Below are 19,506 nucleotides of genomic sequence, written 5' to 3'. Positions count from 1 at the left end.
AAACACAAATAGATGTTACATTATAGTTTTTACTACAATTCTTGTAATCAGTTCTTCAAAAAATCGTTTTGAAATCATTGTGAAAGAGCAGTTATATATGTATATAAAGCTTATTGAAGATTGCGATTTTGCAGAAAGTCGAGGTCATTAAATCTAAGTGTAGAACACTCTGAAGTTGTCGTTGTGTATGTTGACCTATTATGCTACGATTCCATTGGTTCAACTAATGATTCTATTGATTTTTAGTATAATTGTTACTGGTAATTTTTTTTCCTAGAGCGCTAACCTTAGTTTTCATGCTAAAATCAAAGTATAATACATATTTTAGAACGATGCTTGAGAAACGGAACACTGTGAATACATAAGTAAGAAAATTGTTTTGATACTTACTCCGTCATCATATCGTAGCAATCGAAGAGATCCTTATGGTAGGCAAGTATGACGGCGACGTAGCCGGCGGTGATGACAGCCAGCAGTATTCCTTTGATGAGAATGGGCAGACGGAGGAAGACGGCAACAGTGAGGACAGCGAGGCAGCAGCCCAGCGCGATGTACAGCGGTACGGGACAGGCGCGGTGGTCTCCAGCTGACCACAGCGCGGCCGCCAGCCCGCCGCGGAGTTCACGGATCTCAGACATTGTTGTCACATTCTCGGTTAAGTTCCGGCACACGTCGATCTCACGGCATGTCACCTGGAATACGATACATTAACATTATAAAAGTACCAGCTACGGAATGTTTGAATAATTGCACAAATCTATGAATAAAAAAGTGAGTTTTCCGAAAAAAAAAATTACCACATTAACTTGTCCAACAGCATAACCCAGAACAATCGTGAAGGTCGTAATAGCATTCCTGAGAGCGAAAGGTCGAGACACATCGCAGGGTATGAGCCTCAGCCGCGCCGCCAGGGTGAGGGCCAGCACGGCGGCGGACCAGGCGAAGGCGGTGACGAAGAGCAGCAGCAGGATGGTGGTGCGCGGCAGTATGGCCGCCTGCAGCACTCCGCCCGCAGCCAGCGCACACAGCGCCGCCCCTAAAGACCCCGCCCATCCACCGTCGGTTGACGCCCGGTACTGAAATACAATCAGAAAATAATCCATAGATATATATTTTTTATTATAACGTGAGTTAAAAGGATACATGCGATAAGTTTTTTATAATTCTTGAATACTGCTATTGTAATAAACTTGCTAATAGAGGTTTGCACTGCGTTTATTGTATTCTGATTAGTTTAGATAGCTTTTTCTCGCGATATCGTCCGCGCGTTATTAAAAAAAAACTTAGTAAGTAGTGTATGCGTTCATCATGTGTGCCTCATGAGATATGTAGTAACAAACATCCATGCATTCAAACTTTCGCATTTATAATATTAGTAAAAAGTAAGAAGTATGATGAGTACTGGCTAAGGCAACAGTTAGGATACCTGTGCCTCTTTCTCTGGGTCCTTGAAGCAGAGAGTGAGGAGGTGCACGTGCGTGGCCTTCTCGCGGTGCACGGAGCGCGCGTCTATCGCCTGGGCGAGGTACTTGTTGACGCGGTTGGTCGGCTGATGGTACACAGACGAGTGGCGCTTTTTCAACGGGCGCTTGAACTTCTCTGTCACTTTATTCTGTTAAATTAAACCAATTAGGTCAAACTAATGAAATGTTTATGTTTTATATGATCGCTAACTGGTCCGGGTACATCGATTCAGTATAGGGATAAACATATATCGGGATAGTAAAAATCTGACGTCATCGTGAGAGGTATTTGTAGGTACACATACACTGGGTACACGTTGGGCCACCGCATGCCTTCATGCTCAATTCAGTTTTGAAACTGACCTTAGAATGGAAAAGTTCCAGAGTCCGAAGCAGCATCGCATTATTAAAAATAGCAATAGAATAAGGTATGAACAGAAAAGAGACATAAATTTGTGAATAGAAACATTTAAAAATCTTGAAACATATATCGCTTAGAAAATCTATTTGTTTCTATAGTCATATAATAGATATATTAACATTATTTACTTCTCTATTATTTATTTTAAAAATAGTGGTTATGACTTCTTAAAAGTTTTTTTTTTAAATAGACACCTATATCAGATTAAATTTGTAATAACTAAATACTACAACTAAAGCATAATTAGAAATAATATCAATCAAGCATAATACTATGTTACATTAGTATGTTTGTGGGATCGCATGCAAGTTAGGCGAGGAGCATGCCATGCTGTGCACGAGGTGGCGTAGGGCAGCGAGTGAAACTCATTTCGGTGCGTTCAATTTTATTCTCAATCAAAATTCAATAAAAAAAACAATCTTAAGAAAATTACAGTATCACAATTCGAAAGCGAATTAGTTAAATAAGAGAGACAGAGAGAATGATTGTGTGTAGTTGAATACTAGCGTCGCTTTGGCACTCTGTTCTCAACACGATCACGTTTATATTGGAATAAGAGAGGTGCCGCGAGTGTGTGGTCATAGACAACATCGAGTACCTATCTCACGGGGGCGCCATTGTGGTCACCCGGTCAACGGGGGAGAACAATAATACACAACAACATCTGTCTTTTTGTCTGCGCTTACTGTTTCATCGGGCATTTGTTGTGGAACTAAAGTCCAAGGTCGGATTATCTGAAAAACAACGAGCAGACAATCGCATGTTAGTCGCCGGTGTTCTGTCGAGCGCGAATTTATTATGTCAAAGAAAAAAACACCAAGATTTTTGTAAAGGAAGACTTGGAATTACTTACGAAGGATTAAGCGTTTTTTCGGTTTCGATCGGCATTGGAAAATATAAGATTACATTTGAATAAGCAATAAGAGCAGTATGAGACCACAGATACAGAATTAAAAATATGCTTAAACAGACTGGTAGCTACGTCTTTGAGGAGAGTTTGACAACAAGTACGACTTTAACGAGGGCTGTAAGTGTGAAGGGGATGCTGGAGGTTCAACCGGTGTAAGATACTATAAAAGTCGTGTTAGGTGCAAAGCGGCATGTGTAGGAAAACTCCTCGAAAAATTATTTCAGAAGAATTCGTGAGAAAGCCTCGGCGAAAATCTTCACCACAGATTTAGTTCTTTAACCACTCGTAAATCATACTAACTACTAGAAAACCATAAAGCGAGGTTATCAATTGACACTCATATGAAAAGCATCGGAATGTTCGTTTCAATGCATTTCATGTACAAATTTCTTAAGCTAAAATCAAAACTGTGGGAGAGGTAGAAACGTGGCTTGTGGATTTATGTCCAGTAAACCAGGTTCTAAGTCCCCGCAACCTACGTTGAACTGTTTGTGTGATGTGACAGAGTCATCATACATTGTAGGTTTGCATGTTCATGCATGATTGACGCATCCGTGATAAACTATAGGCAACTTTTTGAACCAGAAAAACATTGTATGATACCGAAATTGGCAACAAAAGAAAATAAAATTCGTCGTCGCAATTTTGTTCATAAAAAACATCTAATTAAATATTTCTGGTCTTTATTATACAGTGGTATTTATTTAGCTCGGATGCGTAGCAGTCTGTGTGTATGCGTGAGTGTTGTGTGTATGTGTATGTGAGTGGTGGGGTGCGACCGTGGGATGTGTGCGCAGGGCGTGGTGCTGCATGACGGCGTCGAAGGTGTGGTGGTGCGGGGCGGCGGCGGGTGTGGCGGCGGGTGTGGCGGGTGCGGCGGGTGCGGGGACAGCGGGCGCGGCTGGTGCGCTCACGTCGTCGCCGCGCAGCGCCGCCAGCCGCAGCGCCTCCGCGGACCCCGGCTCCGCGTGCAGCGCGCGCCGCAGGTCCAGCACCTGGCACAACCCCAACCCTGTACCCTCCTCCTACCACGCACGACCCTGTCCTACTCTGCCCTACCCTGCCCTATCTGCTGCCCTAACATACCATACATCTAGCGACGACAATAAACACTCATCTAATAAAATTTTAACGTTCTTATCTCAATCGCTGCTTATTATATTCAGCGGAGTTGTATGTGAATTATTTATGTAAAGGTTTTTTGTTTCTGGTAACTGCCCAAATATAACATGTACCACCAAGTTACAATGAAAGAACATGACACTAAGATAAAATTTAGTCAAGATCTATATTAATTTTTCTAAGGTCTAGTATTAATAACTGGTAAGAAAACTAAATGATCAATGCATTTATATTAATCATCCATTATATACCATATTTAAACTAATTTATTTTAATTTTATACCGATTTAGTTTATTGACAAAAATACCATTTCAGAACAAAATAAATAAAATAAAACTTACCTTACGGTTAAAATTATTTCCCGTTTAAATATAAATCACTCGTATAATAAAGAGCAAGACAAAGATTCGGACAAGGACTAAGCATCATGTAGTCGTGTCCAAAAGACTCGAAAAAACGTTAAGTGCAACAAAGAAAATAAATATTTATAAATACATAGATAATGTGGAACAGGACGCGTTTGTATGGTATTGTGAGTACCTTCCTGGCCGCGTTGGCCTTCAGTTCCTGCGGCGAGGCGGCCATGTTGGAGAAGGGAACGTCCACATTGAACTTGATGGAGTGCAGCAACTGCACCACCACGTTGGACACGTTCTTGAAGGAGAGCTTGCGACGCGACCCTGAACCCAGACCCACACCCGCGGATAGGCACATCTGAAACACACGCATGTTACTAAAGTCCAGTTCAAGTTTTACACCCTTACTTAGAGTCTACACTTAAGAACTCCCTTAGTGACCAATTAACGAGTCGTTTAGTCAGAGTGATTACATCCAATAAAAATTAATAGATAGGTCAGTCTATCGAAGTTCAAAATACTGTTGTGAACACATCAACAATCAAAGACCGTTTATGTTTTATCCACAGAAAGGTTACCTTTGGTTAATATTACCTACAAAACAGTAGTTACACACAAGCCGAATGTATTCAAATGAGATGTATAATGAACGAACTTTTCGTCGTCTGGGCGGCGGTATAATGAAGTATGTCTGCACGGAATGGTCGCGCAGGTAGGCATTGCGAGTGCCGCCATGGCCGGGCTCCACCTCGTACGCGCCGCCGAGGCACTCCAGCGTCGCCTGCGTCACATGCACTCGCCTGCAACACATTATACACTACTTAACAATACGTCGTATGAGATGAGACAAATATGCAGTTAGAAAGATTTCTGTTTCTGTACTCACAAAGATTCATTTCTTATAATTTTGGTGGTAAAAACATCGCGAAGCCAACATGAATGTACATACTTAGTGTAACTTAGTTATAATTTGCTTAGTTATTTTTTACATTTTGCATTTTAAAATTTGATATATAATTAAAATGTACTTGATATTGTCGTAATATAGCGGGAGCAATGTCGGAGTGTCTGGTTGACATGAAGGGCCACAATAAATCACCACGTGCGTTGACATTATCAATGGCACTCGACTGCGGAGCGTTATCATTGATTCATAGTACATTGACATTTATTCGTTATACCTAATTGATTCGAATTTATCTAAATCAATCATTTTATGTACTATTAAAATTGATTCAATTAAAAAAAATATTATAAGTTAATATTAGTTACCTATCATCGGAGACGAGAATTTATTCCCGACACTCAACAGATGTCTTTTGCGGGCTAACTACAGCGTCAACGATAGTGTCCAGTTGTCTACCTCTAGCTTCACCAAAATTCTTACTTCATACAAATGTAATAATAAAGATATAAAGCAGCTAAGCCAAATATAGGGTATGTGTAGGTACCCTGGTTCTCCGCCGGCTTCCATGTTGTTGGCGAGCGTAACATCGTTGGACCAGACGTCATACTGCCACTTGCGCAGGCCGAGCACGCCGCACAGAACACGGCCCGTGTGGATACCCACGCGCATGTTCAGCTGCACATCCGTGGCCTCCACTACAGAACTGCAACATATACTTATTGTTAAAACTACGTGTAATATTGTGACTTCCCTTGATATATAAGTCATCAATGGTGGCTCAACCTTAAACACCATCTAAAGAATTACGATGGTCGATTTGTCTCTAAATATATTCCATAAAAGTGTATGAATCTAGTGTAATACTGAAAGTGCTCAGAAATTTTTTTAGCCCTCTAGTACTTCTAACTAGGCTAAAATTCCTACCTTGATATTTTAAAACACTGTAAAATTAATTAGAAGCATAATGAGATAGCCTTTTCAAAGCTTTCACACCTTTTAATTTTCTTTGAACATTACAAACCTGGTTTGCTATTAATGCACGCACAAAAGAATACTGATAAAAGCATCTAGTTTAGAAAACAGATAAAAGGTTTACAAGAACGAATACTTATACCTTCATACTCCAGGAAGCGTAGTCTAAAGTATTCGTTATTATTATTATTATTAATATAACTACTCTTAAACAAATGCTCTGAGATTTATTACTTTTATGTTATTAATATTGAGCACGTAACTCTTTCTAGATTGTTGATAACAACTTCACAAGATGTATGGTTTAAAACTTGCCAATGTAGTTTGTTTTCATAAAGAATGCGTTATAAAATTATAGAACACTTGTATACGCAGAAAAAGATTTATGTTTATTACTGAATTTATTATTTAATTTTAAAATGCATTAGCATCATAATTTTAAAATAACATAAAGAAAGAAGATTAAGAATATCTGTGAGTCAAGCTAAAAATTGTTGTTGGACACATTTATGAATTGTCTGTGGTTGTCCATTATATATTTGACAGATGACAGGCTATTTGGCGCGCAAACATAAATAGTGGTAGTGTAAATATCAAAGAAGAAATTAGTTTCTCTATTTCACTGCAAGCTGGCGAAAATACGTAGTGGATGTGTGTTTAAAGATAATAAGGAAAAGTAAAGGGAGGTCAGTTAAAAGAAAATTCGGGAACGTTTTTAGTTCAAACGATTTCATTATAATGAATATTTTTAATTTCGTATAATGAAGAGGCAAGCCTCAACAATTCTGGCATAGCGTTAATTTTTTAAACTTGGCAGAAATGTAAACTGAAAGGATTTAAAAATCTGTTCTAAGAAATAAAAAGGCAAAGTGCTGCCTTCGAGAGTGCGTGCAGTGCACTGCTTGCATAAAACATGTTTAGCATTCCCTTTCGGAGTTAGAGCTGACGGTGTATTTTTAAAAGTCCTACATGTCATACATTACTCGTGCTCCTTTCAGTGCTATTGGGTACTTATACGTACATTAAGACTCTGAGGGCCTAGCACGAATATTTGCGATATGTGCCTTCGTAACGTGATCGACAAAATATGTCAAAGTTTGTTATGAGACTTGTACTTGTACTTTACCCCCAAGCGCTGCACAAATTTTACGAAAATGTTTACACCAATATTCGTGCTAAGCTCTACCACCTAAAATCAATATTCGATTTCGACACATGGTTGCTTATCCTTAGTATTTTTAATTAAATTTTTTTCGTCAAATTGGTTCAAATTTTACCGTACAAAAAATCGCAAAAGCTATCGAAAAACAAAACGTTCTCCGTTTTATAGATACAAAGTATTGATTCATATTAATCCTAAGATTGAAAAGATCATGACTGAAAGTCAACTGCAAAGTTTGAAAATAAAATAACAGAAGTATTTTATTCATCATCCATCATTATTAGGAGTACCGAAGACACGTACAAATCCAAGTTGTAATCGATCTTTCTATCTTGCCTCCTTTGTTGTATATGTGGTATAAGGTGACATCATTATGTTTGATGAAACACATTTAATTTACGTTATTTTTAGATTTCAGTAAAGTAATCGTTTTGTGTTATACCTAATCAGTGAGAAAAACGAGCAACAAATCCACAACCATAATAATAATTAATTTATTATTATACAATTACATTTTACTTACTGTGGGTTTCTGAGACAAAACCTCTGTATAAAGATTATTGTCATCCCTGTCATTATCTTTAACAAAACTGAGATAACAATATATTTTAAACGGAGATTTTGATCTCAGAAACCCATGATAAATTTTTTAAAACTATAAAGTAAAGTAACTTTTAAATAAAATAGATCTTAATTAAGATTATCATGTTATGAACATGAAATAAAAATGATTTAAAGTTTAACTAGCGTTACAAGCAGGTTAAAAACTAATGGGCAATTAAAACTACGTAACTACGCCTTGTCTCGAGTTATCCGTCTTAAAATAACCAGAGTATATGCATGTTATGAGTGTGGTAGAGTCGGTCGTTGGTATAATTTATTGTTCACGTAGCGCATTAATTCCGCTCTAAATATTTTGTTGACTATGCGTCAGCGGCGTAACTTGTCACGCCCGTGAACCTTAGGGCGTGGTAAAGGGTAATCTAGTAATCGAGTTCATATGACCCTTTCAAATAAAGGACTAGTCGGCTATAATGCTATTGTTAAAATTATTCCTCTTGACTTAAAATTATAAAATGTTTGCGGTTACAGTGATCAATTAATTAGTAAAAGAAATACATACTTGTCTTAACGTAGACAAATATAGTCCTATTTCCATATTACCGTCTAAAATTTATAACATTAATTCTACACGGAGTCACAGACCTGTCAGCTTCGTGTTTGTATTAGATTAGTTTTGTTCAGCTCACGGCCTCCAGCTGTTGCCGGTCTATTGTCTGCAGCGGAGCTCCAACACGGCTTGCATCAAAACGTACATATATATGTATGTCGCAAGATGTCTAGTCTATTGTAGCTTTCGTTAATTAAGGCGGAAAAAACCGTATGTATTTTGTAAAAGCGCAGTCTGCTAGAAATATTTAGTCCTTTTTTATTGCATTGTATAGTGTAGTTCAAAGGAAACAAAAAGGTTCTCAATGTCGCTACAACAAATCCCTAACCTATCCGAAAAAATACATTTATTTTTCGTTTACCTTACACGGGTTGATCCGTTTGTAATGAATGCGATTTTATGTAGCACTTCGTTGTTAACGAGAAACTTAGATTTTTTTTAAAATAATATACTTTAAGTGTGAAAAAGTCAGATGGCTCAAACTCATGATTATTTCACCAATATTGTTTGTACTATTATGATACGGTATACAAAAAATAAACTAATGAATAGTGTTTCTAGAATTTGAAAATATCTTTTTACCATCTTGACAGTGAGGAGTAGGTGGCAATGAGCCAAATACATTGTTCGTCCAAAAGTTCCTAAATCTAGAACGTTTTCTAATTAAAATACTATTCCAATTACAGAATAGTTGTACAAAGCAGTATGTAGAACTTCCTTCAATGTTAATACTTATACACCAAATAACACTACTTTTACGTCTACTTTATTTAATACGTGACTAGTTTATTTGTTGCCGACGTATATGAAATGGACATTATATAGATCATCGTTAAAAACTTGAACAAACAGCACTAAATACAACAAAAGTATGCTACATATCAGAAAGCTATGAAAATATGATCGTAAATGATTCCTTATTATATGCTATTAGTATCTAGTATTACACAACAATCTTACTAATACATATTATACCTATAAATGCGAATGTTTAGATGGATGAATGGATGGATGTTTGTTTGAAGGTATCTCCGGAACGGCTGAACGGATCTTCATGAATTTTGGTACAGATGTAGAACATAGTCTGGAAGAACACATAGGCCTTATTAAGTTTTTTTTAATTTAATTCCGCGCGGATGGAGTCGCGTGCGACAGCTGGTATAATTATATTGTTAGAGCGAAAAAACAAACGTTAACAGATGACTTGAGACTTTGTAATTAAGTATACAATCTGCCTTCTGAATGGATTAAATGAGTTTTATTAATATCCTTCCATCATTATTTTTACATTTAATACAAAGAAAAACAAAATATTTTATTGATTATGAATAACTCAAGCTAAAGCAAAATCCTTTTAAATCTTATTTGTATGTATATACTTGTGGTAGAACTTTGTGTACTTAATCCTATCTTTGTTCATAAACATTGTTAGAGGAGAATTGCTAGCTCTATTAAACTAATAAATTATTCAGAGTTGTACCGCACGAGTTATACAACACAAATTATGTTACGAACATGTATAAGTTTCTACAAGTTATGGAGAACAGTGCTTAGTTGTTGTGATACTTCTTAATATTTGCGGTCAGAGTATGCTTGATACATCCGCTCCAAGTGGCTTTATGCTAATCAACTATGTCTATATTTATATGCAATTATATTAATTAGTAAAATGTCTGAAGACATCTCATAATTTGCGAAAAAACAATTGATGAAGGTCCTTCTTGAGTTGGAGCTTTCTTTGGTCGCCAAGCCCATTCTATTGAATTTAGCTTTATAATTAATTACTGTCTCACGAGAGTTTAAAAATGGTAATACGCTTTATGAGACTACTAGCTATCGCACGTGTTCTTCCAGACTATGTTCTGCATCTGCGCCAAATTTCATCAAGATCCGTTGAATCGTTCCGGAGATACCTTCAAAGAAACATCCATCCAAACATCTAAACATTCGCATTAATAATATTAGTAAGATGTGTGTATGTATGTCATAAACATCATAGTATAACATAGAAATCTGTATCTGTTATAAAAAAAATGTACAAAAAAAATTATCAACCTTATTTTGATACTTTTTGTATAACGTTCACCATTTAAAAACTCTTAAATTGTATAATAATATTTTATAAAAAAAAAATAAACAAATAAAACCAACATTAAGAAATTGAAATGACCATGTGTCACAACTATACACGTCTAACAGTTTACGATCTTGTTGTAATTAACAGTTTAGTATAGCAGTAAATGTGGTGAGAAGTTCAATGTAAGTCGTTAACGTGGCCAAGGTCGGGGTAAAGGTCCGACCACTACTACAAGAAGTAGACTACACCTACGTACTTCCTGGAAACACAACTTTTTTGATACTGGTATATTAAGATCCTCACCTGACTTCGACAAAAGCTTGCCAGTAAAAGTTTGAACGGTATTCTAACACAACGTCACTTAAATCGACACTAAGAGAACCCTTTAGTCTAGCTTTACTTATGTAACTAGTAAATGACTGTGAGACTCATACATCAAAGTTAAAATAATGTTGGTTCATTTCTATTTGGATAAATTAGTCATCGTATAAAGTGCACCTGGTTGCATCAAAAACTTGAAACATTAACTTGCTTTTATTTATGTTTTTTTTTTCTTTATAAACTGGATAAGACTGCAATGATGAATAATGAATTACTCAGGATATGTCTATAAAACCCGATATAATAAGGTCTCCCGCATTCCCGCAATTAGGAAACATAATCCGCGTGTCAGAAGCGGTGCGGCGGCGCAAAGATGTAACAGTCTTGAGGTTTGCGGTCTGCGGCCCTTCACACGTGTTAGTTGTCAACTGTTCGATATATAAAATCAATATATGCATACTACATATATACCAACATGTTTAGGTACTATACTATTGGTAGTAGTAGTTAGTAGTTTTATGCTGAAATATGCAAATATAGAAAGCATAATATGCTATACTTTAAAAGTGGACTGATTTTCTAAGTGCTTTAAATAATTAGACAACGGAACCATGATATCTTAAACCTAAATCAACCAAGGATCAAGAAGATGAAATCTTAAAAAAAGATTTAATACATTCATAATAAACACGTTGCATTTAATTTGTTTTCTTATAATTCCTATCGGTGACTATAAATCAGCTATAAAGTTGTCCAGGATATCGCATGTCCGTGACAATGAAACTATTGAACAGGACCTATGCCTTTTGCCTTCACATCACTGTCAACGCGCCGTCACACTGATATCTTATCGCGACATGCTACCACGTACACACTTAGGGCTGCTAACAATAATACCAATACTGACTAGTCAACATCCTTATAGAAATTTAGTGTAGAATAACTTTTGTTTAGACATGATAAAAAATAATCATACGTCTACTAAAAATATCTACAAATATTTTTTTTATCTCAAATTTTTACAGACAATATTTCAGAAGAAAGTAAATGTCGTCAAGGAATGAATAATTTTTTTTTAGAAATAATGCTATGTTTTTAATAACTGAATTTATTAACTGTAAAATAGTTTTAAAATATATATGCTATGCGTTTACCAGCTGCAGTACCTATGCCTGATAAGAAGCTTAACCTTCGCCTTGTTAATGTCAGCCATTCATTGTCTCTACAACTGTTAGTTTTTCACAACGTAAATAAATAATACTTCATAACCTTGTATAGAATTAAACAAAGAAACTTTTAAATGCTACATTTTTATGCACTTTGTTGTGTTTTTAATGAAGCTCAAACTACCTATTTGTTTGCTATTTATATTATATTTATAACATGATTACTTCAAGATGTTAGTCCAATATTGAAACTTCTCATCTCAATTTTAATGACTTTTTTATGTGCTACACAATTTAATCCACTGTCGAAGTTTGGTTTGGTTTGAAATCACAGCTATTATTTATTTAATATCCTCCGAATTTGGAGCATATTTTCAGATAATAATTAGTTTGACCTATTACTAGTAAATAATTAAGCTATCACGATTTCTGTAGTTAACGGGTGTAAGTAAGTAGGTGTGTACTCACGCGATGGCATCAATCATGTCGAGGCCCATCTCGACGGTGCAGCGCGCGTGGTCTGCTCGCGGTTCCGGCAGCCCGGACACGCAGTAGTAACAGTCGCCGAGGATCTTAATGCGGAGACAGTGGTTGTCCTACACACAAACATTACAGTTATAATTCTTAAGGCCAGTAAAATTACACTACTCTACATCGGCAAACTTATCTCCTAAGGGAGTGAAGAGATCACAATAAGAAAAACATAAGTTTATACTTATTTCATCGGTTTGATTATAGGGTACGTACATTGGCGAGTTGGTCGAACCGTCCGAACAGTTCGTTGAGAAGGCGCACTAACTCCTGGGCACTGCACTGCGATGCGAGTACCGTGAAGCCTACGATGTCCGCGAATAAAATGCTGTAACAATAAACAGTTATTATCAGCCTTAGTAGCATGGGAGTGGCACATTGAACAGAACCCAAATGATAAGAAAATCGAAACAATAGCTAATCAAGTAACAGTGATTTTATCGTTGTTTACGCACTGAGACATCGAAAGAAAGCTGTAAGTTAACTATTTCAAAAGCGTTTGGTATTTGAAAAATTGCACAGTTAAAACAAAATAATACTCTTTGGAATAACTCGTTGTAATTGAAATTATCGACGTTTCCGAAGTGCACGGCTAATTACAATTGGTAACGTGTGCGGAACACGGAAGGATGCACCTTACCATGCTCTGTGTCATTAGCGCCCGTGTCGGCGCAATTACGACGCGCGCACTAATTCTATTCAATTTTAGTTCAGTGGAACGTGGTTCTTTTTTTAAGAAATAAAAAAGAAAAATAGTTCACAAACTATCGATATTATAAAAGGTCATGGAATTTTGCTTTACTAATTCATGCGTTATTTCGAACTGTGATTTCACAGTAAAATGTTAGTAAAAAAAAATTGATATACCACACTAAAGCGGTCATGTGCACTACGAAATGTAATTCATTCAGATGATAGATAGAATGCTTTTATTAGTTTTGCAAGTGCAGTGTTATAGGTGCCGGAATGTTTATTGCAGGTGGCCATGTGCCCGCAGCTGCAGTTCAAAGAGACTATCCAATTAAAGAGGAGTGCGGAACTGCGCTGCTGTTTACCCGACCACCGCGGTATGCACTCGCAAACGTAGCGTTAAACAATACCTCCCATTACCTACCAACAGACAAATAATTGTATGGTTAGTTAACACTCAAGACCATCATATCGTATCAACCTTTTACGCTACACTTCATGTTTTAAAAAGTATTAGACCGTTAGCTTCCTTATTGTATTTTCACTTAACGTCACATAATTTAAACTTAATTACAATAATTTTCGTGAAAATATGAAATAGTGAAGTGGCCACCGGGTAATGATAAATGACATTCCATTGTTTAAAACTTTAGTTTTGAGTTGGTATAAAATATAGATTAGCGCCAAGAGCGCTAGTTGGCCAAATGATTTTCGACCTTCGAAAGAAGATGGCACTCTAACGAGAAGAATAACATATTGAAGCAATAAAATAAAGAAAAGGAATACATTGGTCTGCTAACGAGATCTTTTGTACATCCGTACATTTGTACGTTAGTCAATTTCTAGGAACAATATAGAAACGGGTGTAGAAGTGAATCACTAAGTGCAACTGATTGATCGCGATGTTTGGCTTGTTGCCAAGTGACGCGCGCTCCACAAATAACAATAAAATGTTGGCCCCAAAGGTGTCAACTAAAAATTTGGATCCATTTTTAACGACGTGTGGAGTTTAATCAATCAAAATAAACTTGGATCTAAGAGTAATTTATAACTAGAATATAAATAACCATTTAATTAGGTGGGTTTTTGTACTTTGACTTTGAGATACAATTTGAACGTTTACGAGAACGATTCATAATAAAATAAAAGTTAAAAAATTATTTTTATCGCAATTTCATGCTCGAGATTTTGAAAAAATAAAAGAAATAAAAAATGATACGTTACGAAACTAAATATTTACAATTTTACAACAAATGTTTCGTAAAATATTATCTTGTATCAATTCTATTAACACAAAAAAGTAGGTCAACATCCAGACGGAAAATAATACATGTCTGCTCTCTTTACAGGATAGACATAGAACGTCTGATGTCTCTCATGCGTCGTACAAGAGATTAACATGGATAAAATTAGAGATTTCTAGGTCAAATATGTTCGCAATGCCGAAACTTATATCTCGAGACGAGACTATTCTCTGTAGAAATATGGGTTTCCTTTTTCTAAATCAAGATAGTTAAGTGAGCGTTAAGTACAAATTCTATAACACATTTGTTTTCATATACCTATTGTTTAAACTAAAACAAAAAACATATTATCTACAATACAAATTCGTCAAAATTTTAAGCCGACTGTTTTTGTTAATGTTTTGACGTCAATATTTAAACATCGCAGCATATTAATTGATGTTATGAATATAAACAGTTGACATTTAATTCATCCTGTAAAACGTGTACGAAGTATTAATGGTTTATTATTCAAACCATTGACAGAAGAACTTTTATGCGCGATATAACAATCCTTGGATATACGTATCTGACATCAAAATTATTCATACTTATATTGTATCAAATATTTTTAAAAAATTTTAGAAGGGACATGTTGCGGACCTCTTTGCTTTTTTGATAACCGATGTAGTTTTCTATTATTGACAATCATATTTTTATTATATTGCTTCTTGACGTTTGGCTGTCGATTACCCTTTTTCTTTCTGTTTCTTAATTATTTGTTATTTATTTAAATATAGTCATTTGCAGAGTTATTGGTTTGTTCATTTCATTTTATCAGTTTCATTTTGGTCCTTCACCCGTAAGTTTCCAGCGTACCTATTTTTCATTACGTAACTTTAGTTATTCATTCATTTCGTAGTATTTGCTTTCATTTTCACTACTTTATTTATTTATTTTTTTTCACCTAATGATCACCCGCAGTAAAAGTAAAATCATGCCGACAAGCCCTGCGACTAGTTCCCAACATGTAGACACCGTTGCCCCAAGTGAGAAGTCAAAGTCATCACGCTCGTCGTCCACAATTAAGGCTCAAAGGGCCGCCATAGAGGCCCTCGCTCTGCGCCGACGTCTCGAGCACGAACAGGAGCTCGCTGAACACGAGAGGCAACGTGAAAGTCGACTGGCAGCACTCCGTCGGCAGGTGGAGGAGGGCGAACTGCAGGCCGAACTTGCCGCTCTCGATGCGGAAGCCGCTTCAAGTCGCAGCAGTCGCAGTGGTTCGGCCAGGATCAGCGGAGAAAGAACAGAAAGATGGGTACAAAGTTTAGGACAGCCAGTTTGCGTTGGCGAAGATACAGTTAATAGAGGCATTCCCGCAGTAGGGCGCGAGCAAGTAATGGTTCCGCCTCCCGGCCACCAGGCACCTCTGCCGGCCACTGGGTCAACTGCATCCCCTTTTAACAGTTTTTTTCACCAGAAGCAACTCTCGAACGTCAATAGGCCGTCCGAGGCGGCCATGCTATGCGTTGGCGAAGATACAGTTAATAGAGGCATTCCCGTAGTAGGGCGCGAGCAAGTAATGGTTCCGCCTCCCGGCCACCAGGCACCTCTGCCGGCCACTGGGTCAACTGAATCCCCTATTAACCGTTTTGTTCTTCAGAATCAATTTTCAAACGTCACAAAAGCGTCCGAGGCGGCCGTGTTAACGCGACCGCTCATATCCACGGAGCTTGATCAGAGTAGCCTGCTTCAAGCTGTTGCTGACACTGCAGCTGCGGCCAAGGCGCTTGCTACTTCGCACCGTCATAAACATAAGATAGAATTGTTTCCTTTCGACGGAGATGCTTTAACATGGCTACATTTTAAACGTATTTTTAATTTAACCAAAAGCAATTTTTCAGATATTGAAAATATTAGTAGGTTACAAAATGCACTTCGCGGCGCGGCCCGAGATGCAGTTGGGTCACTGTTGCTGGCTACAGAGGACCCAAACGATATAATTAGAGCTCTGGAGGAGAACTTCGCTCGCCCGGAAATTATAGTATTTAAGGAAGTCTCCGCTCTAAAAAATCTACCACGTTTGGGAAATGACTTGAAAGAGTTAATTACGATAACGAATAAGGTACGTAATTCTATATCTTCTTTTAAAATACTGGAACAAGTTGAGTACTTGCACTCTCCAGAACTATTTCACGCCGTCTTAGGAAAATTAAACCCGGTTACTAAAGTAAGATGGACGGACTTCGCTATGCAAGATACTACAGGGCGTCCTAAATTGGAGATTATGTCTGATTTTTTGAGGCGCGAGTTAGATCAACTTATTCGGTTCGGTTTATCACCGGAATCTTGCTCAATCCAACATTCACCACAAAACTCTCAAGTAAACAAACCGTATAAACGGGAAAACATTCACATAGTTACACACTCTAAACCTAATTCTAAGGTGGTGTCTACTCAAAAGCCTGAATGCGCGTTTTGCAAAAAAGATCACAATATTAAGTCATGTTCCGAGTTCAAAGCCTTATCTGTTGATGAAAGGTGGATATGGCTGCGTGAGGTAAAAGCGTGTTATAGATGTCTTAAGCGTTATTCACATCAATGGAAAACATGTAAAGTTAACCCTTGTGGTGTCGATGGGTGTTTATTACGTCATCATCCGTTACTGCATGGTAAACAACCCGCTTCTTCTATCAATACTGCGTTCGACACGCAATCCGCCGAAAATGATCATTCGACTACGCAGCACGAGCCTACATCTGTCGAAAAGGTAATAATTTCTACCACGTCTACAGGTGTTCAAGAACCCAGCTCTATCTTAACTATGTGCCCACGTGTATTTCTGAAAATCTTACCTGTTACTGTCTCTGGTCCCTCAGGAAGTTGCAATGTTTACGCACTTCTCGACGACGGTAGCACTGCTACGCTCATCGACTCAAGTATTGCTGCTCAAATAGGTGCGACAGGGCCTCACCAGAAAATAACGGTCAATGGTATCGGTGGTCTTAGTAGAAACGCTACGATATCGTATGTAGATTTTCACATTAAGGGTAGGCACACACGGGACACATTTTTAGTGAAAAATGCGAGAGCTATGGAGTCTTTATCTCTGCGTCCTCAAACAATTAGGCAGGAAACTATTGCTTCTTTCGCACATTTAGCAGATTTACCTTGCAACGTAACTTACGAAGATGCTACTCCATCAGTTTTAATTGGGGCAGAGCATTGGCATTTGTCCATCAGCAGCGAGGTAAGGTGTGGTGGTAAGAATGAACCCGTTGCCTGTTTAACTGCCTTAGGCTGGGTGCTTTATGGAATCGCGAGCAGTAAAACTAAATTAGTGGAGTTTGTTAACCACGGTGTGTGTATCGAACCTTCCGATGACGAGAAATTAGACTCTCTTATTAGGGAACAATACAAAATTGATTCATTAGGTATTTCTAAAAAAGAAACTCTACATTCTAAGGCAGATAAACGTGCAGTCGAGATCTTAGAAAAGACTGCTAGACGTCTCCCCACTTCTGGTCGATTTGAGGTTGGTATGCCGTGGCGTGACGATATACAGCGCATTCCCGACAGCTACCCACAAGCCATGTCACGATTTTTAAGTCTAGAAAGGCGCATGGCTAAAGACGCTGACTTTGCAAAAGCATATGACGTGTTCATTTCAAACATGATAGCGAAAGGTTATGCAGAAGAATGTGCTCCTGAGTCATACTACGCCAACCACATTAAAGATAAACAATCTTCTTTTATGAGGCTATATTTACCCCATTTTGGCGTGTACCACCCTCAGAAACGTAAGCTTCGTGTAGTTCACGACGCCGCAGCCACGAATGAAGGCGTCAGCCTAAACTCTTTGTTGTTACCTGGCCCAGACCTGCTTCAGCCTTTGTTAGGTATTTTATTTCGGTTTCGCGAGGGTCGTATTGCTCTCACTGCTGATATCCGGGAAATGTTCCCTCAAGTAAGGATCAGGGAGCAAGATAGGGACGCTCTCCGGTATCTCTGGAGGTCAAGCAGAGACCAACCAATAAAGGAGTTTAGGATGACAGCCGTCATTTTCGGTGCGTGCTGCAGTCCATTTATAGCACAATTTATTAAAAATAAAAACGCTTGTGAGCACGAAAGTTTATTTCCTAAGGCAGCTCATGCTATTTTGTATAATCATTATATGGACGATTATATTGACTCTCTCGATGACGTTCAAGAGGCAGCACAACTGGCGGCAGATATTGTTACCGTACACAGCGATGCCTGCTTCGAAATACGGGGCTGGATTTCCAACGACCCATCAGCGCTGAAATTTATTCCTGCTGATCTTAGGGCCACTCAACCGTCGTCGGAAATCAGTGTTGGCAGCTGCTCTGCAAATAATATTAGAGCATTAGGAGTATTGTGGAATCCCACAACAGATAATTTAGGGTTCCGTTCAGGGTTAGGTGAAACATTTCCGAACCCTCTCACAAAACGCAAAGTTCTTTGTCACCTCATGCGTGTGTACGACCCGTTAGGCTTATTAGCTCCAATAGTTGTAAAGGGTCGAATTTTATTCCAACAAACGTGGAGGTCTAATGTCGACTGGGACACCGAGTTCCAACCCACGGAAGCATTAAGGTGGTCTGATTGGTTTCAGGAGTTGTCAAAAGTTACTTCTTTGGAAATTCCACGTTGGTATTCTAACTCTAAAAACTTTGAACCAACTCAAAGGGAGTTACACGTTTTTGCTGATGCAAGTGAGCTCGCTTACGCATGTGTCGCTTATTGGCGTCTTTTGTACTCAGACGGCAGCATCGAGCTTTCTCTCATCTCTAGTAAGGCAAGAGTTACACCCTTGAAACCTACCTCTATCCCACGTTTAGAGCTCCAGGCCGCTTTAATAGCTTCTCGTCTCGCGGTCACCATTAAGGACAGTCATAGAAAACAACCGGCACATACCTTCTTTTGGACTGATTCTATGACAGTCCTTCAGTGGTTACGTAGTGACGCGCGCTCTTTTAAGCCTTTTGTTGC

General features: G+C 37.9%; 1 protein-coding gene across 2 annotated transcripts in view; it reads right to left on the bottom strand.

The window, feature by feature from the left end:
* Positions 1–19,506, bottom strand: part of LOC106720337 (Ca(2+)/calmodulin-responsive adenylate cyclase) — a 72,786-nt gene that overhangs the window by 4,672 nt on the left and 48,608 nt on the right. Inside the window, exons 6-14 of one of the 2 annotated variants that reach the window (XM_045677747.1) lie at positions 12,797–12,908; positions 12,518–12,645; positions 5,725–5,883; positions 4,929–5,073; positions 4,458–4,631; positions 3,574–3,789; positions 1,427–1,612; positions 798–1,076; positions 391–692 (exon numbers count right to left, since the gene is read on the bottom strand). In XM_045677747.1, the coding sequence (XP_045533703.1) occupies positions 391–692; positions 798–1,076; positions 1,427–1,612; positions 3,574–3,789; positions 4,458–4,631; positions 4,929–5,073; positions 5,725–5,883; positions 12,518–12,645; positions 12,797–12,908 (1,701 nt within the window). The remainder of the gene's footprint in view (positions 1–390; positions 693–797; positions 1,077–1,426; positions 1,613–3,573; positions 3,790–4,457; positions 4,632–4,928; positions 5,074–5,724; positions 5,884–12,517; positions 12,646–12,796; positions 12,909–19,506) is intronic. The other variant, XM_014514980.2, reaches the window with a different exon arrangement.

Source organism: Papilio machaon, chromosome 4, assembly GCF_912999745.1.
Source record: "Papilio machaon chromosome 4, ilPapMach1.1, whole genome shotgun sequence".
NCBI lineage: Eukaryota > Metazoa > Arthropoda > Insecta > Lepidoptera > Papilionidae > Papilio > Papilio machaon.
This window is presented reverse-complemented; position numbering and strand designations above follow the sequence as displayed.